The following is a 26,599-nucleotide window of genomic DNA, read 5'->3' as shown; positions in this document are numbered from 1 at the left end:
TTCTAGGTTGTTGCCTGTGGGCAGCCGCATGGGAAAGTTACCGTGTTGACAAATTGTGTTTGAATGGCAACAACATTAACTACCTTTCATGCTGTGTTCCTTCTTATTTATTATGAGGCTGTTAGTAATTTGACTAGAAGTAGGCCCCAGCAAAACGTGGTAGCTCTGAGCTTTGAGAATCTCAGATGTATAATTTTAAATCACCAGTAGATGGATGGCTCTTTTAGACACTTATCGCTCTCTCACAAACTCAGCTATTCTTATCTCTCATTTGAGAGATTCTATTAAAGAAAAATGAGAGAAATCCTTCCCTCCAGAGGCTGCAGAAATATAACGCTTTGTGCGGAGCTCAGCTGAGCCATTTCTGATGCTGGTCATCGTGGTGTTGGAAGAACTAGATGAGTTTTGAAGCAAGACATGCTTAGTGCTCCAAATGAGTTGGCAGAGATCTGCGTTAGCTGTGCCACACCACATTCCCACTGCTCCTTTTGTCTGGATAATTCACTTCCAGCATCAGATCACTCTGAACACTCAGCCCTGCAGATAGTGTCCCTTCTTCCATCCGGCATCCTCCCCCAAAACGGAGGAAGACCTGTTGTTTGCTGCCTGCCAAATAGGATATAATTATATGGCAGTTCCTTGCTCTAAAGGGCTTCTTCAAACTCAGTTACCCCTGTCAGTATTTGGTTTTGCAGCTCCAGTCCTTGTTAACAACTGCTTATAAGAGTCTGCTAGCTCATCTGCATTTGATATGCTGACAAAGTTGTGCTTTTTAGCTACTGCAGCGCTAAAGGCATTGTGTTTAATTAATTGCAGTGGTGAAATACTTGTGAACAATTCATTAGTAGCTTATAAACAGGAGTTTTTAAATAGCCCAATTTGAGGCTTGCGTAGCTCTAAGCTGAAGCCTCGATACTCTGGTATCTTGACACATACTAACGTGAAAGTCCTCACTGAGCTATTATTAGCAGAAATGTGAAGCAGGTAGGTTTCAGCATGGTTTGATGAAAATGTGAAAGATAAATTCATGGGTTGACCTTAGAAACATGCTTCTGTGTTTGCTTTGCTGCAGCCATTTCAAAATATGAGACTTTTGGATTTAAGGTCGCAGTGATTGCCTCCATCGTGAGCTGCGCCGTCATTCTGCTGATGTCCATGGCTTTTTTAACCTGTTGTCTTATCAAGTGTGTGAAGAAAAGTGAAAGGAGGAGGACTCAAAGGTATGTCGAGAAAAGATTTTTAAAACCGGTGTAAGACTGTACGTCATGTGGACCCCATTGCTGTGATTAGCAGAGAGCTTCAAAGGACTTGATGCTCGGAGCACTGCAATGATGCAATTACTTAAAATCCTTGATTTGTAGGTCAGGCTTTAGGCATAGAAAGACTTGGAATTCAAGAATATTTAGGCACCTAATGTCTGTTAATATTAGATGACCTCAGTGGGCCTGGGCAGATCTGGATTTACCCAGGATAATGCAGAAGCTGAACATACAAGTCTTATTTGCTGGCCCAGTCTTTCTCTCCTCGAATGATTTAAGATGGGCTGTGTTTTCCCTTCTTCTCTCTCTCTCTTTCCTTTTTTCCTTTGCTTTCCTTGAACGCTGCTGGGAAAATTAATCTACCCGTGTCGAAACCGTCAAAGCCCTCACCGTCTGCAAAGCATACTTAAAGCTGTCACAACACTCGGCTGGAAGGACGTAGGATTTTGTCTTCTGGCTTGAAGCGCAAGTCAGCGGGCAGGATTATAAACAGGCATGGGAAGAAGTAAAATCTACCAATCCAGTCCATTATAAAAACTCAGTCTGAAGGGTGGCTGCGCGACCGCATCTGGCTGGACGCTAAAGCCAAGCCACTGTTGTTCATGAGAGCGTCCATCCAAAGTCACCTGCTGCAGAAGGCTTTCCGCGGGTACTCTTCTTCCTTTCCCTCCCGCTTTTCCTGCTCGTTGTTCCCACCGCTGCACGTAGCTCAGTGGGGTGGCTGCACCCCGTCCCGCTGATGCCTGCGGGGCAGACAGTAAGCTGCGCTTCGGATTGATTTTAAGCCTCTTCGTGCTTCAGAGAAGCGTTTGGAGTGAGGTGGGGTAGCGGTGGAGTAGAGGGAGACTGGGGAGGACACAAGCGAAGGTCTCTGCTCCGACCTGTGTTTTATCTAGAGCTGCGTGGCAACCAGCTTAGGGGGGAAATTCTGTCATTTCGAAATCTGATTGTAACCAAAATACAGAGTTTCTATTTCCCTTGAAAGGATTTTGTGAGGCAAAAAAGAAAGTCCTTGGTGTCATTCATAATATTAGGTTTTCACTGATAGCATGAAATAGTTTTTGAAATGTCAGGGTTGATTGGCATTTTTGGAATCGCCACTTTTCTTTTTGATAAGACTATTCGTATCAAAGTCCTTGTTTTTCATTTATTTTAAATGAAGTTTTGTCAAAATTAGCTGTTCACATGACTTTGATGACTTGATATTTTTCTCTTATGAAAGAAAAGCCCTTCACGCTGGATGTTTTGACCTGGTTCTGTCATCAGGACATAAAACGATTCCCTTTGCTGGGAGCTTCTCAGTTCCCTGCTGCCCTCTGTCCTCCCATCACTGCCTCCTGAAGGAGCTGCTCCAACCCGGACCATCCACAACTCCCGCTCCTGGGGCGGGAACCTGGGGGCACTGTAGACGTTGTGTGGCTTGGCCTCGCTGTCAGAAAGCAAGCGAGATGATGTAGGAACTGTCCATGTTACACGAGAAAGAGTAACGCATCCCTGGATGAAACTCGCTCGACCCGCAGCCCGTGCTGCCGAGTGCCAGATGCGGCGGTAGCATCTCTGTTGTTGATGTACGTGGAAAATGTGGATCGACTTTTGGATGCACAAAGCACTAATCTGAAGAGAAGCTGTAGGCTTGATAACTTAAGACAAAATGAGAATACTTGCTAGGGGATTAGTTAAATAAGTGTCTCTTAGACCATCTCTGAAAGAAAAGGTAGTCTGTACCTGTGGAGTAGGGAGGATGTCCTCATCTTGCCTTGAGCTTTGAAGTCTGCCTGTCTACTTTGTTTTGGCTCTTTTAGTTGGTCTACTAGAAGAGATCACCTCTGCCTACAAACCTGCCTTGCGAGGTATCTGTTTGATGATCTTTGAAGTGCCATCTTGTGTTTTATCTTTGCATTTGGAGAGAAAAAGGACAAAGGCTGCTGAAAATCCTCACATATTTTAGCCTCCTGGCAGACCTTGTCCCACTGCATGAGCGTAGCTGCCATTTTCTTTGGTAGGAGCAGGATTGCATCCTGAGAGGACAGAAATGACACCAAAATCAGCATCGCCAGCCCTCACAGTTTCATCTTGTCCCATCAGCTAGTGTGAATGTCTGTGATTATGTGAATCTTAGACTTCTTTTAAAAACCAGAAAAGAAATTGTGATTTTTTTTGTTGCCCCAGGGTTGTAGAGAGCAGCATGAAAAGCACCTTGAGCATTTCCGAAAGGAAATCCTGAAGGCAACCGAATAAGCCCTGCTCTTAACAAAAGCAACGTTACCTGTCTCCTCTATTCTTAAGTCAATTCATCTTTTCAACCTGCCTGGTGATTTTTGAACCCTTAGGAATGGCAGTGCTGTGAAAATTCACAGAAAATACTTTTTTTTCTGAAATAGTTTATTCCATAAAATGGGGATGGTCTGTAGTCTTTTCACGTACAACAGGATCCAGCCTGACGTGTGTCACCGATGAAGGTCCATGAGAACATTGACGCAACATCACGCCTTAAGTGACTTTCCTGTAGTCTCAAAATCCACTGAACCAAATTGACATAATTATTGGGCTTTTGTTCCTTTGAACTATCCACAGGTGCTCATAAGAAAATTGCTCTTTTTTTTGGTTTGTTTGCTTGGTTTTTGAGGAGTGCTGGACAATACTTAACATAACACTATTTTACAGAATACTATTTATGCTATTTCAGAACCCCCCACCTTAAGGTATTTAAGCAGGTATTTAAGTCTCTGGAAATTTGGCTTACACTTGAAGTTCAGCATGTGTTTAAGTGCTGTCTTGAGTAAACCTGGATTTAGATTTAAACTCTAGTGAGTCAAGGCTGTGGTCAGATAAAAGCTCAGATATACAGCCGTCTTTCACAGTAATGTATTTTACCCCTTGCTTTATTCACAGAGATATGCAGCTGTGGTACCAGCTCAGAACTGAAGAACTAGAGCACATGCAAGCTGCTTACTTTGGTTTTAAGGGGAGAAACAATAACAACAACAACAAGAAACTCAGGAATAAATCCGTATTTGATGATGTGACTAACATGGCATATGATAACCAAGGCTTCTACAGGTAAGGCTATTAAAATATAGTGGGTTTGAATGAGTTTGTTGAGCAAATTTTAGAAAGAGGATTCCTCGAAAATGCATTTTAAAGGGATGGCCCTGAAGAGGAGGTGATGCCAGCGGATTGTCAGGGCTTGTCCTTGAACTTGCCCGTCTTGTGGGGAATTAATGTTGCCAAAAGCTGAGACAGCAGAGAAGCTGAGCATGACCTCCCTCCTTACAGCTTTTTGCATCTGTCCCCAGTAGTGCTCGGTTAAGCCTGGTCTGCAGGGGAGGCTGCGCCAGATTAACTGGCGAGAGGTTTTTAATTGGCTTGGTTAAGTTGATGCTAAACTGCAGCAGGAAAGCCACTGCTCTGTATTGGTTCGTGGTATCAAGGTGCCAGCCTGCCTAAGAGCCTTAGGAGAGGGGGCAGCCAGGGACGCCTGGGGCTGCGGCACGGCTCAGGGTGAGCGTCGAGTATTGCCCTTTATCCCTCGGTCACCGCGAAAGCTCTCTTGAGAAATACCGTTTCGTTACCAGGGTGTGCAGGGCAAATGCAACGGGCTCCTCGTCCGCGAGGCAGCGTGAACGCCCGCAGCGCGGGAGCCCTGCCCCTGGGGTAGTGCAAAGAACCGTCCGCGCTGAAATAAAGCGCATCGCCTGCTGTGGATGCGCGGACGGTGGGCCTAGGTATTTTTTGTGTCAGTTCAAAATCACCTCTGAAAGTGTCCAGACGTCTTACGCTGACTGTGGTGTTGCCAACAAAAGAAAAAACAGAAAAATGAATACGTGTTAAATTCTAAAGCTGTTTTGCTATTACCATTCATATAAACACACATCATTGTGTCTCTTATATCCTTTGGGTTCTGCTTCGTCGTCATGTACAGTAATATATAGCACAATCCTTGTTTGCTTTTAATTGACTGCTCACTTGCACAGCTTTTATGTACAGCAGTATCTGTAATTTGTAGTGGTTACCTGCAGAACACAGTTTTATGCAGATGATAAACCTACTTCCATGTCACAGTGCAGATGGAAATTATATTCAAATGGAGCACTTGCACAGAACTCTGATGGCTGCTTAATTAATTCCTAGCTTTGGGTGATTTCAGAAAGATGGATAAACCTAATTAAATGCTGATTATAAGCTAAACAGTTGTTAGAAGACTCAGGATGCAATTTTTAATTTTGGGCAACTTCAATCTGCTACGATGTTAATGTTTTGTATAAGTGTAATCTGCTTTTAAAATAACATGGATAAACTTATAAAGGGCTGTGAACAGAGGTTAGTGCTCTGCCGGAGCCTCGAGCTCCTTCTGGGTTCTTATCTGCACCACTCCATGGAGCAGAAGCTGCTGTATTATGTTTACCAAATTCTGTACGCTGGAAGTAGCGGGGAATATACAATTCCTCTGGATAAGCAGCTTCTCTGGGACCAGAAATCAACAAGTTTATTATTTCTTTAGAAAGCTGGAGAATGTATAAACTCCAGTGGGGAATTGCAGAGGGCAGGAGGAGGAAAGCCTGTGAGCTCTTTTTTCCCTACGTAGAACAATACACATGCTGTGTTAAATACTGGTGCACATACCCGCCTCCTGATGCATGAGGTCCACTATTAATCGAGGTCTACTTTATTTCCACGATGCAGAGGTGATGTGATGCTGGCTAATCACTAGCCAGAGCAAAAATCAGCTAGGAGAGCAAATGTATTAGTCTGTGCACCCCTGAGCCAAAAGTCTAGCCGTTTCGCACGTGGAGAACGGGCGCTGCTTCTAATCAGAGATGGAAATGGCATTGAAGCTGTGACAGACTCTGAATAAAACGGTCTTGGAATTGCTGTAGGAACAGGTGTGACCCTCCAGCAACTTGCACCTCGTCCCCTTTCTTCACTGAAATAAGATCTATTTAATCGAGGTTAGTAAAAGTTGCTAATTTCTACTGTTTAATTCTGTTAAACGGATATATGCGCAGGATGAGACGCAGGAATTCTGCTAACATATTTCATGCCAGCTCTTGAAGACAACAAATGATCTGTCAGCTTTGCATTTCACTTGCAAGACTTATTTTTTCCGTGTAGCAAATTAGGCGAAGTTTCATCATCCTTTGCACATCCAGCTTACTGGGAACAGCAGGACAGTGTAGGCAAATCCCTGGGGAGGTGCAAACATGAAGCTGGGTTGTGCTGGGAAGACCAGCGTGAAAGGACATGTTCACTACCTGGGTTATTTCTGCGGTACCTTTCTCCGTTTAACGTGAAGTGGACGTGTTGGCAGCCTATGCTTGGAGGAAATCTCTAACCGTGTGGGTGTTGCTGTAGTGGTGGAGCTGTTACAGTGTTGATTGTCCAAGGAAATAAATAAAGGCATGCAGCACGGTTGGAAAAAAGCAGCAAAACTGAGGGCAAGCAAGCCCAAAGGAAAGATTCTGTACGTTGCCGTGTGCATGTGAACCAAAGTGCGAACAAGCCAAAAGAAAATTTAACCAAGGCTCCTCAAGGCAGGTTCAGACTTGACATGAGGAAGCATTTCTTTACCGAGAGGGTGGTCAAACGCTGGACCGGGCTTCCTGGAGAGGTGGTCGATGCCCCAAGCCTGGCAGTGTTCAAGAGGCATTTGGACAATGCCCTTAATAATTTGCTTTAACTTTTGGTCAACCCTGAAGCGGTCAGGCAGTTGGACTAGATGATTGTTGTAGGTCCCTTCCAACTGAAATATCCTATCCTATCCTGTTCTGTTCTTGTGTTAATGTTTCAGACATTTGGAGGAATTTGTGCAATGCATCGCTAGACGTCTGAGCAAATCAGAAATCCTACTTTGTTCTTCTAATAAGGAACTGTCCTAAGAAGCACGGGAGGCTGATCGTTTTCTCCCTGCCTTTTTCAGGGCTGCGGTACGCGTTGTTCTCTGTGATACAGCCATGAGAAGTGGCTCTGCAACCCACTTAAAAGGGGAAGGCTGAGACATGAGTGGTGCCCTTGTCTGAGAAAGGAGTGGGTGGAGGCTTGGCAATTTAAGTCATTTTTACGATAGCATTTCCTTTTCTTAAAGAAAACTGTTCTGCTGCTTCTTCATGTAACATATGAAGTATCTGGAAGAGTGAGAACTCCTCCACCCTTGAAGAAGACCCTCTTGAGTATATCTTAGCCTATTTTTGACTAAACAAGGATGTAGGTCATGCGGCTTTTCAGACTTAATTGAAATAGATTTAGAGATTAACTAGAGATTAACATTTTGATTCACCACTTTAAGGATCAAAAATACTGTAAGAACAAATGAAAAAGCTAATTCTCTCAGGCAGGTAAGATGTTTGTTATGGTTTACAGAGTAATTTAGGATTAAAAAACTATTGTCTGTAAAAGCAGTGCCTTAGTATGCCGATGACATAATTTTGGCTCTAATGAGGTGACATAATGTGGATGCAGAATGCTGATGTATAGAAGTTATAAATAATGTAGAAGCCCAGCTGTTGGACAGGAGAGGCTCCAGTGTGCTGTCTGGACCTGTCTGCCACAAAATGAGATCTTTTTCCCTTCGTGTTTGAAGCACGGAACAAATGTGATGAATATATAGTTTTGCAGGGAAATGTTGAATTTTAGTGGCAACTACTCTAATTATAATGAGCCCCGTTCTGGCTTCTTGGCTGCTTGAACAAATTGCTTTAAATTGCTGAGAAATAAGTCTACAAATACCGGGGATCATTACCTACAGTGCATTGACTGTTGATGCCACCTCTTTCATTTGGATGTAAGGAATCCTAATGAGGATAAAAATACCAGTTTTTAGCAGAAAGTCATATGCAGGAGCTGCAAGCATTTACAGCATATTTGCTCTTTTATAATATTTGAAGAGCTAACTAATGTTGAGCAGGGAAAGACAAGCTACAAGGCATGGGGCCGCTGGGAGGGACATGTTTTCCCCGGCGTTGCTTCTCAGAAGTTTGGAGCATAGAGCAGAGATAGCAGGTTGCTGCATGATGCAGAGGTTTGAGACAGATTAGCTGAAGAAAAGGGTCTGCCGTCTATGGGAGGGAGATTAGCTGCAGCTCTGGGCCGTGTAGTTAGAGGAGAACAATGTGCATGAACCTCCAGAACAGCCCCCCGGGAGGATTGCTAGGCAGAGGCAGGGCTTGTCACCACGGGGAGGTATTGGGAATAGCTCGCACAGCCCGGCTGCAGTATGTATCAGGAGAAAAGCCTAAAATCAGTAAACCACATTCTGCTCTCTTTAACATTTTAAGATTTAAAAGTCTTCCCAATTCTGCATGAGAATGAAACCGGGACTGTTGGCATCGTTCATCCAAAGTGAGGAGCACCTCAAAGCAGCAGAGAGCGCCATGCCTGCGTCTGCCCGGGGTTAGACAGGCACTGTGGGTCTCGCCGGGGAGAGCCCTGAGCACCAGGGACGTTTGGTATTGCAGAAGAACTAGCATTTGAGATGCCGTGCGGGCTTTAAGAGGTTTTTTGATATGGTTACGTTCCTGAGCAGGATATGTTATTTTTGAGGCAGTTACTTTTCTGACGAAGAATAATACCTGACCCTGCAGTAATCCTTCTCTGGAATAATTGCTTGGGCAAGCACCGCCCGAGATGAACCGTCCTCTTCCATCCCCAGCAAACAGCCACGTGGGAGAGCTTGGACTTAGTCAGCTGCTGGAGCAGGCAGGCTGTCCTCTGCCCTGTGACAGGCCCAGGGTAAAACATCAGTAAAGAGAAGCTTAATGAGAGCTGTCCTTCCTCTGTGCCCGCTACTGGTAATGGCTGAGAGATGGAGGTGAAGGTCGGGAAGAGATGATATTAAAGACACTGGTGTCGAACAGAAGAGGGGGGTCACCCTAACGCGGGCGCGGGGGTGCGCTCACCCGCTGCCGTGGGTCAGCTGTGGCTGTTCCCCGGGGGAATGGTTGGTACGGGTGGGTTGAGGCCAGTTTGGCCTTGGGATCCCCTGCCCGGAGCAAGGCGGAGAAACTCCAGCGGCTTGCTTGTCACTCCCAAACTGAAATAGCAGCCTCCTCTTTTCCATTAAGTAGTCCTAGCCACGCCTCTAGGAGAAATCACAAAAATATGCACAAGCTAGCGTAACCATTGTGAGAGCAAACAGCAAACCCTTTTTGGCCTGCAAAGACATTAAAGAACTGGGCGCTCCACTGTTTGAGCCGTAGCATATTTATACATCAGCACGCGCAGGAAGATAGCGGTCCCAGGAGAAATACAGATAGCTAGTAATAAGAAAAAGCTGAGAGAGCTCGTTTCAGTTTGCATCAACTTCCTAATTATGGTAAGAAATAGCCACACCTAGGGAAGTCTCTATTTTCTTTGTTTTTTCAGCGTAACAGTCCTGTAACCTGTCCTAGAATAGATACTCCCTTGACTCAGGGATGTGCTGTTACTTTGCAAGGGAGAATTGATGGTCCAGTATTTTCGACAGTCAGGAAGAACTGAATTTAGCTGTAGACTAACTCCTTTTCATCCTCTGTCAGCTAAGATAACAACCAGAAAGAAACTAGTCCAGCTCAAAAATACATCTTAAAGAGCAGCAAAGAAATTTGGTGATTTTTTTTCTCCTGGTGTGGAAGCATTTGGAAGAAGTTGTGCATTCCAAATTTGGACTGTTTTGAGGTGAATTATTTTACACAGCTCTAGGCCAAGTTATAAAACATTCTCTATGAAGTAGCTGATCTGACTGCAGGAGTGAGTCAAATGGAAAAGCCCATGTCTCAGTAGGTTTAAAGTCCTCCTTTCAGATATCCACTACAGCTGGAGCATATTATCAAGAAGAAAAAATCTTCTCTGCAGAGAAACAGGCTAGTATATTCTCCCACAGCAGATATTTTTAGTACCTGAAATTTTTGTACCGGAGCCCTTTCTGACTACAAGATGCATTACCAGTGTACCTGGCAAAAAGCAGATAAGGACAATCCAACAACAAAGATGTCCAAGTGAAAAGGTTTTGCAAAAAAACCCAAAGCCAGCATGCTCTTAGGAGAGGCAACTCGGTGTTTTCAGTCAGTCCAAGAAGTCATATGCAAGGTTGGTGAAATTAGCTCACAGCTTTGGCCTCCACAGTAAAATGAAATGTGTTTTCTTTTTCTCTTTGATTTAGTGGCTATAACGGTTGAAGTTTTCCACTACCTTGTGTAAGGGGTTGCAAGGAAGGCGCAAATCAGAAACTCGTGTTGCTCTAAAAAATGTTCATGTCTGCCCAGGCTTGCTGAGGAGTGCGGTTTTAAGGCAAAGGAGCTTCTAGAAGTATGGACAAGATGGGAGGGGACACTTGGCCACATTCCTGCGTTGCCCTCTGCTGCCTTGAGGGCGCTTTCCCAGCTGCTCTTCCCCTCTGGACACCTAAGTAGCAGAGATTAAAAAGTTGAAGGATCTGAAGGAAGCAGGATAGCGTGGTGTAGATTTACCACGGTGAAAGGGGCCAACACTTGAAAAAATACCCACGTTGAGAGACAGGCTGCTGCAAAGCTCGATCGAAAACCTAAGTAGAACAAGAAAAACCCACCAGGACACCTAGAATGACTGTCAGGAGATGCATCAGTGGGAGAATTAAGGGGGCAAAACATGTTCTACAACAGTGACTTAGTGCAAGACTGTTAGAGGTCCTGGGGAAACCGATTTCTCTGGGTGCTTTTGAAGGTCAGCAGCCTCACCAGAGAGCTGGACCCTTCACTCCCTCCAAAAGACCCATGCATTTTCTTTTACGATCGGCCTCGCTGTCAGAAATTGCTCTCGTTTGTCTGAAAGCTCGGGCATGCTGGCTCCTGCCGCCCCAGGCTGTGGTACCTGTGCGGGATCCTTTGCACGGCGTACTTGAACATCTGCGCGGGCGTGAGTGAGTAGCCAAGGGACGGTGGCCCCCCTCGCTCAGCTACAAGGCTTAAATTGCAGAGAGCCGCCAGTGGGCTGCTCCCAGGGCTGCAGGAGGAGATGTGGGACCGATCGTCACTGTGGTGTTTAATACTTCGCTACATAAAGCATCCAGGGAAACGGCTGCAAAGAGCAAATGACCTGTTTGATACAATTGTACGTAATTAATACCGTTCCCTACACATGCGATGTTTGATTGCGTGGCACCTAGGACCGGAGGGGAGGAGACCCAGCACAGGAGAGGGGCAGATTTCCTTTTCAAGCTTTTACATAGATTGTCCCACCCTGCGAGTTGTCCCACCTTGAGCTTCTCTATTCATAGAGGGTTTTTTTTTTCCCTCTAGTCTGTTATTACTGTGCTCTGTGTTCCCCGCCGCCACCTTTCAGCGACTAAAATCTTCCAGTACCTTTTGACACGCATGTTTCAAAGAAAGATCAGGCAGGGGAAGTGAGCTGTGGTTTCATCTTGGGGCCCTGTCACAAAGGGTAGGATAGCTGGCTGCTAAATTGTACCGATTTCTGAATTTCAATCTTAATTGTCATCGCAACGAGCGTGGAGAGTGTGTGCACAGCAACATGTGCTTTCAATAAAGCTGCTATTATTGTTTTCATAATGCTTCCATGATTACCCCAGGGTCTTGTACAAAGTCACCAGACATACAGCAACAAAAAAATCCCCTCCCCTCCTCCAGTATAAAAATCTCTTTTCAGAGCCAGTGCCAGCACGGGGCAGCATTGTGGCAGCCCCAGTGCTCTGAGTTCTCACACTTCTCGGATGTCCCGTTAACAGCGTCTTCCCCTCCAGCTAGGAACAGCTCTCAAGTCACACAAAGCAAAATTCTTGTGAATCCTCTAAAACCCATTGACAAATGCTGTGGTGGCTGTTCTTCTCCCCAGATGGGAGCTCTGACTTTATCTGTCAAATAAAGTCTGTCCTTGTCAAATGTATTGTGCATCTAGCTAGGCTGTTCAGCACCTAGCATCCTTGGGTGGGTTTGCCTTTCCAGATAAGAGTACAGGGAGGCCTTCTGATCCTCTTACCGTGATGTTTTGAAGTAGCCCAGCTGGAAACTGGAGTTAAGGGAAGTTGAAGCACTTGAAAAAAAGTCACACTTATTCATGATAAAGTACAGATCTCCCGAGGATGAAAGTGCAAACTGAAGGCTGCGTCTGACTGATAGCCATGTGTGCAGAGGAGAGCCCACTGCGTGCACATTTATCTGTCCCTTGTTGACACTGCAACCCTCTTAATAGCTCTTCTCAGCCTCCGCTTAGGTGGAACTCCGCTGACTTCACTGTCCCTCTGGCGTCCACAGGGTTGGGTGTACTGCAATGAATGGAGGGTGCCTACTGTCACCTCATCCTAGACTTATTTCAGTCAATGGAGGCTTAATAGTTCCCCAAATGGGAGGAAGAGGTTGCTTAGCCAGCAGTATAGTTGTCCTCCAAGTACAGTTTTAGCCAGTTTGGCTTTCTGAGTTGGTGGTAGACTGTGGGTAACTGCAGAGTTTCACAATGCAGAGCTTTATAGGAGAGGATGTCCGAATGGGATGAATTCTGTCCAGGTAAACTATATGTATTGCAGAATAACCAGAATACCTACATTTGAACTATAATCCTGGCAGGGCTATTTGCAAAGGCTGTGGATACCCCATGCAAAACATTATCCCAGTTCTCCCTCTACACGCTCTTTTGATTTGATTTTTATTTTGTAACTATTGACTACCACCTCAAGAAGACGGAACCTAGTTCCTCATACTATAAAAAAAACCCCAATAAATAAACAGTAACAAGTATCTCAGAAGATTTTCTTTCAGCAGTGATATCTGCAGCATTACTCCACGTAGCTTCTGTTCCCTGATGGCAAGCCACAGGGTTACTCAGATAGGTGTTCTGGTGTCCAGCACAAAGATACTTGAGGACTTGTTGACACATCGAGATTAAAAGGCACAGTTAAAACAGTACAGGTCAATACAAAGCGGGTAAAGTTACCAGGCTGGGTTTTTTGAGAAATAGATGAGTTGTTTGTTGTTGTCCACATTACAGGTGGATAAATTCTGCTCATCTGAGCACCTCCTTGATGAGTATATTCTGACTGTGCTGATACAGTGCCTTCTCGCGTCAAATGCAGAAGTGTTTTAAGATGCCTTTACACTATCTGACTGTAGCTCATGCCCCAAATAGTTCTGTAATACAGCTTTCCAGTGAAGAGCAAGATTTATTCTCCTTTACAGGAAAGATGTATCTGCAGTATACCTACTCTGTACCAGAACAGCAAGACCTTGGTTATTTGGTTTTATTTTCTGTTATTCCCCTGCGGTTCCTGTATGTATGCACGTTTCGTGTACGAGCATTTCTGCTGGCTTTCTGCAACCGATAACTGCAGAATGCAGCTTCTGTTTCCTGACCAGCTTTTCACTTACGAAAGGGTAAGACCACGTTGTCCTGGATGTGGGTGTGCAGGCTGCTGCGTTCAGGGGCCAACACCGACGGCTTCAGAGGAAGCTAGAGGAGCCACGTGAGCTAGCTCACCTGCAGTGAATGTGGGGCAAGCAACCTCAGCATCTGCCCTGCGTGCAAGCAGCTGCCGTGGAATAACTGATGTTTTACAAAAGCCCACACGCTCAGACTACAGTAATTTGGCACAAACCCAGAAGGGCTGCGTCTTACCTGCTTCTGGTTCACAGAAGCCCGCTGCAGCCATCATGCCTCTTGCAGCAGAGTTCAAGAACAAGCTGATCCCATCCCCCCGTTTCCCTGAACGAGTTGTGCGTAGTTTACTGAGCATCCTTTCAGCAAGTCTGCCGTCTCGGTCTGCCGCTGCTGCTGCTCTGCCCACACCATCCACTGCGGGGTTATTTGCTGTCTGGGTCAGCAGCCTGTGCTGGCTTACCCCACAGCTGGGCACACCTTGCTTTCCCGGTGTGGGAAGGTGGGGTGCAGGATGGATCGGTGACTGCCAGTGCTGCATACACACGCAGCTGGCAAAGACCGAGTCCCAGCCTGCGGTCCCTTCTGGGAGGGCCAGGCAGCAGCCAGGTCGGGCAGTCAAAGGCTAGCACAAGCCACGATGCGTCCGCGCTGCATCGGCATCGCTGGCAGCTCTGCAAATAACACCTCAAATCCCACTGAGCACAACTGGCTCTTGTGCTCCCAACAGTGCTCCGCTAACCAAGCAAGGACTTTCCTTCTGCACCAGTCTCAGCATTCAAGTGTTCTTAGTAATATTCTCCAGATAGCGTAGCATTAAATTGAAGCTGGGGACTCGTTCGATGGAAAACAAACAAATAACATCTGCCCCAACCCCAAATAAAATCAACCTCACAAGTCTTTTCAAGGTCTGCATCAGTTTTTACGGAGACACAATTATTTGCCCTGCTGCTGCCAACTGGTTTTAAAGAAGTGAGTCCATATGTTACAGCACAAGTTGTTTGCAAAATGCCTGATGTACAAATAAAATGGATTAGAAAGTTCTGTATCCTCACCAGAGCAAATGAAACAGAAATAACTTTTTCCTTCATGCTTACAGGTTCCAGGAGGAGTGGACTCGGGACGTCATAGCTCCTGGGTGTTGCAAAGACACCGGTCATCTGCCTAAGTTAACCAAAAGCAGTAGTGCACCCGTGAAACAAGCTGTACCAGGACACAACACGGCGGTACAGACAGTGAATTCAATACATGTGGTTGAAGTCTATGGACATAAGGATAGTTATAACAAACCGAGCTGTCAGATACCTGGATAGCTGGTGTCTGAAATACAATTGCTCCTCTGGACCAAAATGAAATTTGGATAGAAATATGTGCCTTAAAGACAACATAGAAAGTTAATTATTCATATGAATTTGAAAGTTTTCTATATTCCAAGATGGTTATTTAACAGAAATGCTTCAAGGTCTGATACAAATAAAAAAATGATCGTTGAGGCTGGCAGTCCGTAGGCATTCTCTACGGTGTGCTATGTATTGTGACCGTGGCAAAAGCATAATATCATTCTTCTGTGCATCTAGAGAGAAACGGTAGCCCGTTTGTATATTTGCCTCATACAAAGTCACTGATGATAATTACACATTCGTAAGATTGCAACCTTCTTTTAACCAGTGTTTTTTGTAAGCATTTCAGAATGAAAAATCCCCCATATTTTTACACAGTAGTGTGATAGAACTACAATAAAATTTTGTTTTTAATTAAAAGCCCCCGTTGTTTTGTATCAGGAAGGCCTTTTTGTTCGATTCATCTGCTCCGCATTTAGAGAGCGTGTGAGACTGGGTGCAGTAGAGGCACATCTCCAGATCCACCAGCCTGTCGGAGAGGGGAGAGCGTATGGAGGGATGTGCTGCCTTACTATGGCACGCTTTGTCCCGCGAGGGAGCACACCGTTGACCGCCTATAGCTGATGTACGTGTGTCAGCGCAAGAGAGCAGCCGGTGTGCGGGCTTGCGGGGGGGGGAAGGTGGTGCAGCCTCCCTGGAGCAGCGTGGCTCAGATGATCGCTGCAGCATCCCTGTGAGAGCACTCTAAATAAAGGGGTGATGTAGTTTTTTGGAAACCTGCCTTCTTTTCCTATTATTAATCTGTTCACTGTGTGAGGAAACAAGGTTTGGTTTTTTTCTTGTTTTGTCCATTTTGAATAGTTAAGTAACTGATGTGGCTCTTATTCTGCTGTTTATATGCACACACATGTATATCTTATAGTTACAGTATAGTTATTTTTTGTTCAAATTGAAGCCTTATTTATTCTCCTGTCATAAGCTGTCTAATGGGTATTGTCACAGTCCTGTCATGATGGAAATATGATCTTACAGCAAGCTCCAGTAATTGTTTTATTGTATATCCCACTTGTTATGAATCAGGTATCCTCTTAAGACCTTAAAGTTTCAGTTTTGAAGTTCAAATTACTGTATCTTGCTGGCAGGCTTAGAAATGCCCTGTTCCATCCCGGCCACACTTGGCAGAGATCAAAAACACGTGCTTGAACTTCAGCTTTGTGGAAGTTGGAGCAAAGGAGCTTTTTTTTGTTCCTAATAAGCTCAGTTCTTCTATACATTACAACAGGCTGTACCCCTGCAATGCACTTAGTATGTGCGGCGAAAAGGAGAATGGATCTACTTCTCAACACTCGTTCCAATTAAGTTCTCAATTCATTAAATTAATACTAGCCAATGTTTAGCAGGACATATTTGTGCTGGGAACCATTTTACCTGCAGGTTTTCGGTACCCTGCCAGACCCAGCCAGCTTCTCTACCCAGATGCGCTCTTGCATCCCATGTGCAGCGTTTGCCTCTGGCTACGCGCGGGGCTGGCACCGGCTCCGCTGCCTGTGCCACACCGCCAGCCCGGCTGCAGCCGCGCCGGGCAGCTCGCAGGGTCGCTGGCGATGTTTGGGAGGGTGCAAAGGGGTCAGAAAGTTTTTTTGAGGGGACGCGTTAGAAAGTCTGGGCGCAAGGCAGTCCCTCGGAGGGGCCAGCTGGAGGCCCTAGCCGGGTGCCCTCAAGTGGAAAATGAGATGCAAGGATGTGAAATCTCGGCACAAAGCTACGCGCTCCAGCCGTCAGAGCGGCAGCTCTTCCCCACGGCTGGCGTGGGGCTTTGGGGCAGGACAGCTGGGAATGGCTGGGCTCCATCCGGCAGAGGAAAGCACTCCTGGGTCCTGTTTGAGAGTGAAGGCTTGAATAGCATCAGCGGTGAAAGTCCGCAGGTGGATGAAAATGAAAACAAAATGTGTGAAAGGAGCACAGAGAGGAACAAGGGCTGGGAAAACCAACCAAACATCTGCGATGCTCCTATACGTATGGCTGGTACATTACAATTAAATGCAAAGAAGTTCAAGACTTTCCACTTGGTAAATGAAAGGTACAACTTAATAAGAATTACTGGTGCTGGTGGGACAAATGATAGGACTAGGATCTTGGCATGGTAAATGATAGCTTGTTCCAGGTAGGACACATGAGAAGAAAGGTCTGTACATTCTCTGAAGTGCAGCATGAGGTGAAATGCTCGTTAATTAATGGTTGTGGTTGGAGAACGAAGGGCGAAGGAGCGTGGAGCATGGGCTGCTGGACGCTCAGCACTGACTCTGCAGTTAGGAGGAGGAGCTGGCAGAAGTTTACTTGGGGAAATAACAGAACCATCTTTAATATTGGGTGACTTTATTTGTCTAATTCTCTGCTGGAAAAGTGTACAACCGTCAGGAGTTCGAACATATGTCTTGGTGACTGCTTTATTTCCAAAGGTGGTGGGAAGTGGAGTGGCAGTTGCTTCTGAGCATAGCAGGGAAGAACTTGTTAAAAATCAAAAGTGACATTTGGGCGAATGTGAAAATAAGTGACATCACATTTTTAAGAAAAGGAGGAAGAGCAGCAGAATAAGGAAAATGGACTTCGAAAAGGCAAATTTTGACGTACTGAAATAACAAATACAAAGGATCTATGCCGAAACAATCTGATAGAAGGAGCGCAGGAGAGCTGGCAGTCACTAGCAGAGACTGTTTAAAGGCATGCCAGACAAACCCGATGCAGAGGACAGCAAAAATCTGATACAGCTGCCTCAGGAACTCTGAGGACATGAAAATTAGAGCGGAAAAACTCAAAAAAAGGAAATGTGGCAGATGACTGAGGAGCAGCACAAAAAGAGGTGAGTGCAGCTGTTCAGAAAGATAAGAGGTAATATGTGAGCTACAGCAAGCAAGGGAAATGAAAGAAGAGAAAAATACAGTGGAAGAAAGAGAGAGTAAAACTACAGGTAAGGTATTTCTCGGGAAAAGCAAAAATGGACCCCGAGATGACAACCACTTAATGTCTACTTTGGATCAGGTATCACTGAAAAGTTTGCTGTTTAATGTGATGAATTTTAACACAGGACAAGGATTGCAGCCTAGAATAATGCAAGAAAAAGATCACAAATATGAAGATAAATGTGATTCCTTGATGAAATTCATCCTAAAGCACTGAGGAATTAGCTAAGCAATACTTGAACCATCATTGATACAGCTTCAGGAAACAGTGAAGGGACAAGGGAGGTCTTAGAAGATGGAAAAGGGCAAATCTAATAAGGAGAGAGCAGAGAACCTCAAGAAGTACCAGAATGAAGGCGCTTCTCTGATACCCAGAAAGAGTGTAGGACAAATGATTAAACAATTTGCAAAGAAGGCACATCTCCACCTAGGATTAAACAGAGTTGTAGGCATGGGAGGGAACTGTTCGGTTCTAGTAGTAATATCATGCCTGACTTCTTAAAAGCAGGTAAGGTACACGTGTGAAGGGTGGCCCAGCTATGCTTGATCCTGCCCCTCTGCAGCTCTTCCGAATTTCCTTCCTCTTCCACATCTCTGCGATTATGCTAATTGGATTTCATGATTTAGCTCCCTGGCATTTTGATTTTATCACGTGACTTTAAAATGCGATAATATGATTGCAAGGCACTGAGTGAAATAAATTCACTCGTTGGGATGTCTGGGTCAACACGCTGCGTGAGAAGGGAGCCCGGTTACCCTGTCCTACAGATCAGGCCAATCTAAGGAATGTTTGCTGGGGGAAAGTAAAACCTTGAGATGACAAGGCATTGATAGCCACGGCAAGCAACAGAGAAGGTAGGTAAATTTGCTGTCTCTGTGCCAGAGCATTGGATTACTGTTATTTATTTAGGCGTCTAAAACAAGAGGCAGCAAAGTTACACGAAGATAAGGAAACAACACCCATACTGGTTTTATAAGATTTGTGGCTCGGTTTCCTCTGGGACTGTGCTTAGTTTATGACGCCTGCACCCCCTGGAGTTAGCTTTATTGCTCATGTAAACATTATTTATTGTCAGAAGGAAAATAAGTGCTGTGCAGGAAGGAGATGAAAGCAACTGAGAATCTAAAATAGACATTTAAAAACTCGTATTTATTAAGTTAACCCTTAAATGTTTGCCAGCCAGTGGTTTCAAATGGATTCAGGCTCCCATTTCTGCTACAGACGACTTGCATTTCCTTGTGTATTTTATGGAACTGACGGCTTGCACTTAAAGAACAAGTTAAAATGCTACAAACTACATAAACAAGCACAAGACAGCCCCCTCCCTGCACGGATGCTTGTAACTTGATGTACGTTACAGTATGACAGGATAATTCTTCACAGATTTAAAAACTGGCAACAGTGTTTATCAGAGCAATTGCTTATTTGCATTCCCTCACCCTGTTATTTTAAAAGTGTTTTCCTAGAGCAGGCAACTCTGCTGAGGCTCTTGCACTGGTCTGTTGTTAAGCTTTGACTGCTTGCAGAAAACCAAAAGACAGTTTTTAAGATCTTATACTAAATACTGAACAGGGAATGGTTTTTAAGCCAGCTGACATACTATTTGCTGCAGGAGGGTATCTGATCCTTCCTTCCTTTTAAATGAAAATTCATTCTTTGAAACAAAGGAAAGAAGGCATGCTGGAAACCTGGAGTGCCTGAGCCTGGGAAGTGCTGAGGGCTCTGCATGGGAACCCAGTGAACCCCGTACCTGCAGCAGTAAGTCCTCACAGAAGTATCTCCTGTGGGGAACACCTACTTGTATTTGTGGGAGAGCACAGAGTATAGTGTTGCCAGATCCTGTGATTTTTGTCACAAGTCTTGTGATACTTCTTATTTTCTTAAGCCAGAAATGGTGGAGTTGGACGAACAGGTGAAAATCACAGCTTCTATTTAAAAATAAATAGGTGCCTCACACTTGTATTGAAAGGGAGAAGTTTCAGTCCTGAAGTGTCAAACAACAGAAGAAAACACACAAGTCTCTTAAGTTTCTTTGATGGTTATGACATGATTTGGGGGAGGCCTGACTCACGATTCACGAATACTTGAAGCTGTCAAATGTATGTATAACCTTGACACGTCTTCTATGGTTGAAAGAAAGGGAAAGACTACATTTTGATCTGGATGGAGCAATGAAGCTTGGGATGGACACCAGAGTACCTACCGTAGAGTTAACATTGCTTTCATGGAGCTTTCCACATGGATTTTTGGCCATGCCGGCTTTCTCCTGGACACCTGCCCGTTGGGTATTATCCTGGAAGTCTCTAAAGATGCTGTTTTCCTCAGCACGCTCTGCTGCTGTCTGTCTAACTTTTGGTTATGGGCTGGTATTGTTCAAAGTTTCCAGGAGAAGGCCAGGACCCCGAAAAGAGGCAGGCCTGTGAAACTGATGGAACGTGACAACCTGCAGGAGGTGGCCGATACCACCGGTCGGAAACGGCACGGCACGGGGAAGCAGGAGCCCTCTGGCTACACCAGACATCGGCTGTAAGAACAGGATACAAACGACTGATGGTTTGGGGTGAAGAGGAGGCAGAGGGCTCTAACAATTTTGCTTCCAAAACATCCCAGTCATCAGTGATATCTTGGAAGCAGAGTAACTAAATCAATCTGCTATAACTTATTGTCAGATGTAAACGGCTTTTGCAACTATTTTTTTTTTAAAACAATGTCACGCAGCACAACTTCTTAATAACTTTAATTAAAGGGTAGATATAATTGAATCTTCTGCTTGGAAGGACCAAGAAGAAAATTTGGCAATATGCCAGCTGGTAGCTTTTGAGATGACTTATGGTTGCATCCTTTCATAACGTTGATAGCTCAGCAAGAAGCTGTTAAACTGTGATACGTATTTTGTTTTGTTTAGGGATATCTTAAGTGTTCTGTGGAAGTTTTAGGGAAAATTCACATAAATGCTATCTGATGACATCTGTGCTGGTTTTGGCGGGGATAGAGTTGATTTTCTTCATAGTAGCTGGTATGGGGCTATGGTTTGGATTTGTGCTGAAAACAGTGTTGATAACACAGGGATGCTTTCCTTATTGCTGAGCAGTGCTTACACAGAGTCAAGGCCTTTTCTGCTCCTCACCCCACCCCACCTGCGAGCAGGCTGGGGGTGCACAAGGAGCTGGGAGGGGACACAGCCGGGACAGCTGACCCCAACTGACCAAAGGGAGAGTCCAGACCATATGACATCATGCTCAGCATATAAAGCTGGGGGAAGAAGAAGGAAGGGGGGGACGTTCGGAGTGATGGCGTTTGTCTTCCCAAGTCACTGTTAGGCGTGATGGAGCCCTGCTTTCCTGGAGATGGCTGAACACCTGCCTGCCGATGGTGAATGAATTCCTTGTTTTGCTTTGCTTGCGTGCGCAGCTTTTGCTTTACCTATTAAACTGTCTTTATCTCAATCCATGAGTGTTCTCACTTTGACTCTTCCAATTCTCTCCCCTGTCCCACCGGGGGGGAGTGAGTGAGTGGCTGTGTGGGGCTGAGTTGCCGGCTGGCATTAAACCACAACAACATCTGATACAGCTTACAAGATATCTGCAGAATTTACACTATCTTTAAATACCATAGTGCAGTAGTTCTTGTGCCCAGAAAAAACACCTGAGGCAAGAGTAGAAAGAAACATCACAATGAGCACCTTGCGGGTGGGGGATCTCCAGCCAGAGCTGAGACCTGCATGCTCCTCTGGCTTGCTTCAGAAAGGTGGCTACACTTGACTGCGTCTATAGGACTGTTTCATCTTCAGCACATTTAGTAACTGTTGAGAAGTTTAAGAACTTTTCTTGGTTTGGGAGTAGGGTAGGGTAACTCACGGATGAGCAAAAGTCCAGAAAAGCTAGTGATATATGTTTAAAATATCCTTGGGACATGTTTCACCTCATCTTGGGCTCATTTCCCCACAAGAAACAGCTTGACAAGTCTGACCACAGCAAGAGCCAGATAACGGCCTCCAGCAGGGGTAAAGCAAGGTTCCTCCATGACATGTTAATAAACTCTTGCTGTGGGGTGGAGCAGAACCTTTCAGATTTAGGGCGGTATTTTGAGTTACACCTCATAACATATGACTATGTAAAATCTGATCAAATCCTGTCCCCCTAAAAGTGATCCAAGGAACCTCATCTGTTTGTTCCTTCAGTAACACAAGCAGGTGATGTTTTCTACTTATTTTTTTAAGGACTATTATGAAGAGAGCAACGATTGACAGAGCCAGTGTTGAAAGGCTCTTGTAATTATTCCACAACCAATAGCCATTTCTATTGTCACTGCACCCAGAACGCATCAGCCGGTGGGAACGCTGTATAGTCCCCAGCACCCTGCACATCAAGATGTTTCAAAAGCCAGTCTCCATTCCTGGTAGCTAACGCTAATGCAATGACGGAAACATGAAACTCCTCTGGCACAGCAGCAAGCGAGGCAGTGAAAGTTCATCTGGTGTAAAGCAGAGCAGCGGCAGCTTGTTCCCTGGATCCCTGATGCTATACTTACGCATGTGTGCGTTCAGACTGCTCATGTGTTTCAAGGTCAAGGTTATATGGAAATGCTCACAGCAGTGTCTCCCACAGGACGTATGTTGCATCTACGAGCTGGGTTCTGCAGTGGCTTCTAATCCATGCCCAGATGCTGGCCTTTAATTCTTAAAGCCCGTGGGTTGCATGCTGGCTGCATGCATCCATCCATCCTTTCTGTCCTTCCTGGCCCGTGGTGGGCAGGTGAGGCACTGAGCTGGCAGGGTGATGACTTCCATGTGAGGACACCGTAGACGAAGTGGCTTGCTTCTCTCCCTGGAGCTCTGCTGAACGTCAGTTTGCCAAATCTGTCAGCTGTTTATTTATACACCTATTTTAAGGGGAGGATGCTCAAATGGCTTTATTTGCTTCCTGCCTTCAAAGAATTTCAATGTTTTGGCTTTTTTAGGAAAAAAAAAAATTAGTTGAGTATTTTTTCTCGTGTGTATAATTTGATTTGTACTTTACAAGGGATCAGATACTGAGCTAAGTGCGGTTTTGAACATGTATGTGAAGCTGGCTGTTCATTATCCCATGTACAACCTAATAGCCAACACAGTAACTTCTACAATATTTATCAAAATGATTTATGATCAGTATACAAGGGCTTATTCTATATGCTGACTTTTCCATTGTGCCAGGAACAAGAGGTACTCAATTTTTCCATTATCTGCATCATCTTCTTGTTTTACTAATGCCGTCAAAATTTCCCAGGATAGGGTGTCACACAGCAGAATCGGGGTGCGTGTAATTCACTCATGTAACAAACAGAAGAAGTTAAAACTGACCAGGGATTTCCAGACCTGTGGATGCTCCAGGCTATGATTTCACCCAAGTCAGTTTGGTTCACATCTAATAGTTTGGCTTAGCTGGTTGGGAATAAAGAGCTGAGAACTCGCGGCACAGCTTCTGCCTTTGTGTTTGGAGTCAGAGAATTGTTTTTCTTCATCTCCTTCTAACCAACGAAGAAATAAAAGGTGACTATACCAATAATAATACTATGACTATATAAATAAGACTGGAAAATTACCTGTCCTATATGCAAAGCAATCCTAGAAATCGTTAGCACACACACACACACAAAAATCCTGTGAGTAAACAAACATCTTGGTTTTCAGAGCTGATTACACGTCCCTTAAAATCAACAGCAAACTGCCGCTGGCTCGCAGGAGCGAAGGAGCAGCCCCCCATTTGCACTGCCGGGGTCTGTGCTCCCGGCAGCCGTGACCTGCACGCACCCGGGAGGTCTCTGCCGGCTGTGCACAGCCGGACCCGCTCCCTCCCAGTGTACTTTCGCTTCTCCAACTTGCCAGTGACCTCTGCTCGTCCACGCAAGGAGGACAGCACTCCGGCTGCCCCGCCGCTGTACGTGTACCGGGCACAGCGCAAACCCGTGAAACCTATGGATGATGCTCTACAAGACATGTAAGTGCATATTTGTAACGAGGAACTTGGGCAGAATGACCGGTCTGAAAAAGTCCGAATCTGCAGGAACAAAAGTGCGGAGCCAGGAGGGGCAGCGGCTCTGACGGGAGTGGCCAGCCGGTTGCTGCCTTCCCTTTTTTTTTTCCTTCTTAGAGTCTGTTTTTATAAATGATTAGCTAAAACTTGCTGAAGGGAGCTTAGTGTGTAATCTGAGCTTTTAAGAAATATTTCATTGCGTTTTCTTAAACACAAAGAAAGACTTTGTTAAAGGAACTGCCTGCACTATCTGGATTTGATTTGTTCCTAAAGAGATCCAGTCCTCTTCAGCTGTGGGAAAATAAGAAACCATATTGTGATTTAACAATTAACAGATAAAACAAGAAAACACTACATGCCGATCCTGCCAGGACAAGGGTAATATTTAGTAAATCAAATAATTCACTCAAATAAACAAATCAGTCGGTTTAGCAGGGGGGAAACAGCAATGGCTTTTGAGATTAGCTAACCAGGAAATACATCTGCTGTCCTTTAGACGCTGGGAAATAAAACATTGTTGGGCAGGTCACTTAGCTTAGCCACTAAATTAGGAGATAGAAATCTGAAATGAATCACAGAGTTTCGGAAACGAGTCGGGCTCTGTCGACGCGGCACGCCTGCCGTAAGCAGGAAGCGAGGGCTTCGCACAGTGCCGCTCGGTCTGTGAGCGGTTTGAAAATCAGCATTACTCGCCTCAAAGAGCGTAAGGGTTTCATAGCACCGTCTGCATACGGCTCATCGCTGTTACCGGTACCGAGCGTGTGTCCTACCTATCCGGCTGTGCTCTTTGAATGTCACGGATCATACCGTGGGAGCGGATTCGGTGGCCCAGCTCCGGCCAAGTACGTGCCTCCCCAGGGACGTGCCCTGTGCATGTGGACGTGTGTCCCTCTCCGCTGCCTCTGCCGTGGCCGTGCGACTCCCCAAGGACCTGTCTTTCCAAGGCAAATCTAACAGCGATAGGGCTGCAGAAGTCTTGCGTGCCATGGGCATGAGGAGGAGATATATTTAACCCCTGAATCTTGTATCATTATCCGAGTCTATAGGACAAAAATATCTCCAGGCAATGTGGCACTGTAGACCACAACACTCCTGAATGATTGATTTTCACTTCCATTTCACTCACAGAGCTTGGAAACACTGTCTGCTAAAAAAACATTTAAGATTTATATTAGAGATTTCAGTCTATGTCACATTAAGACGACCAGGTTTTCAGTTTTGTGGTTTAGATTCTGGTAGCGATTCCAGGGAAACTTTTTAGCGGAGCACAAAATGCAGTGAGTTCACAACAGTATAAAATGGTCATAAAAACAAATCCTCAGCATGCCATACTACCACTGCTTCTTAGTACTAGGCAACACTTCTTGCTGTAATATTTTAATATACATATGAAATAGTCTTAAAAATATATGATGAAAGGCGTTATAAAATGACAATTTCCTTTCCACAAGGTGCCTGTTTCTGTTACTACAATACATTGCCAAAAATCACTCTGATACAGGCATGATCAAGGTCTCCATGTGCAATAATAATAATTTAAAAATCTATTTTCATGCTGTTCAGAAGATCTGGATTCCTGAGGGTAAATGGAATAAACTCAGGATGTTTATACTCTATTCATCTTCCCAAGGACACGCACCATAAATGTCACAGCATTTGACAATACTAAAAATATTTCAATGAGGTTTTTGTCCCATGTTCTTACACTTTCTAGATAAAGAAGCTGCTCTCATTTGTAGTACGGAGGTATAGACCATCATTTTCAAGAGTAAACGAGGGGATGCAGGTATCTCATTTGTTAATGGAGGTGCATATAATCGTGTGAATTACAGCAGTTCTGGCTGTGCTCCCCAGGAAGGTCTCCGCGATGAGCTCCTCGGAGCCGCGGCACAGGGAGCGCAGGGGTGTGCGATGCGGCGCTGGGGTGGGACGCCGCTCGCTTTGGAGAGCTGTGCCAGGCTAGAAAGCCCACCCTGGCAGGGAAGGCCAGACCCTGAAAACAAAGGCGAGAGTATCAGAGAAAGAGATTATCCGGAAGAAAGCTTCGGGACTGCGGGGCTAACCCTGCTAGCCGAAATGCTGGCCCAGGACACGCTAGAAACGCCCCACGCAGCATCTCTGGGGTTGTGCTGGGTGTGACACTTCCTCCGTGCCACCACCGAGTGGCAGCACTCGCAAACTTCCAGCAAATTCTCTTTTTTCATTTTTTCTAACTCCCAGGCTAGCTGGAGCTGTCTCTCCTAAGAGGGTGGACAGTATCCAAGCGCAAAGTCAAGTCCTCACTAAATCCTTTCTTACCTCCCGTTTGGCAACTGGTGCCTACCCTGCAGGCTTCAGAAGTCCCGGCCTGTCAGTCAGGACGTGCCGACTTCCAGCTTCAGTGCTGCTAGTTCCCAACACACCACACCACTCCAAGCAAGGGGCCGCGCGTTTTAATCTCTCTCTGTTTAACCGTTCCTGGGATATTGGTATTGCTTTTCCACATGCTTGGGTTATGATGGCGAGGAGGCAAAGCAGGGCAAACCTTTCAGGATCTTGTGGCCTAGTGGTCATCCACACAATGGCTGTGTTTCCTGGGTAAGGCTGTGTCTTGGTGCTCGGGGACTTGCTACTTAAGAGAAGCAAACTGTTTCAGCAAGAGCTGTCTGTGCGAGGGCAGTTGTGTGGCTCAAGCATTTTATGTACCAGTCCGGAG

General features: G+C 45.3%; 1 protein-coding gene across 1 annotated transcript in view; it reads left to right on the top strand.

Moving 5' to 3' along the window:
• SUSD3 (sushi domain containing 3) overlaps nt 1-15,318 on the top strand; it is a 33,733-nt gene extending 18,415 nt beyond the window's left edge. Inside the window, exons 3-5 of the mRNA XM_050904908.1 lie at nt 1,073-1,220; nt 4,152-4,319; nt 14,692-15,318. Coding sequence (XP_050760865.1) covers nt 1,073-1,220; nt 4,152-4,319; nt 14,692-14,905 — 530 coding nt within the window. The 3' untranslated portion in view covers nt 14,906-15,318. The remainder of the gene's footprint in view (nt 1-1,072; nt 1,221-4,151; nt 4,320-14,691) is intronic.
• The last annotated feature ends 11,281 nt before the right edge of the window (nt 15,319-26,599 follow it).

This window comes from Gymnogyps californianus, chromosome 13 (assembly GCF_018139145.2).
Source record: "Gymnogyps californianus isolate 813 chromosome 13, ASM1813914v2, whole genome shotgun sequence".
Lineage (NCBI taxonomy): Eukaryota > Metazoa > Chordata > Aves > Accipitriformes > Cathartidae > Gymnogyps > Gymnogyps californianus.
Note: the sequence above shows the minus strand (reverse complement) of the source record. Positions and strands in the feature narration are given on the sequence as shown.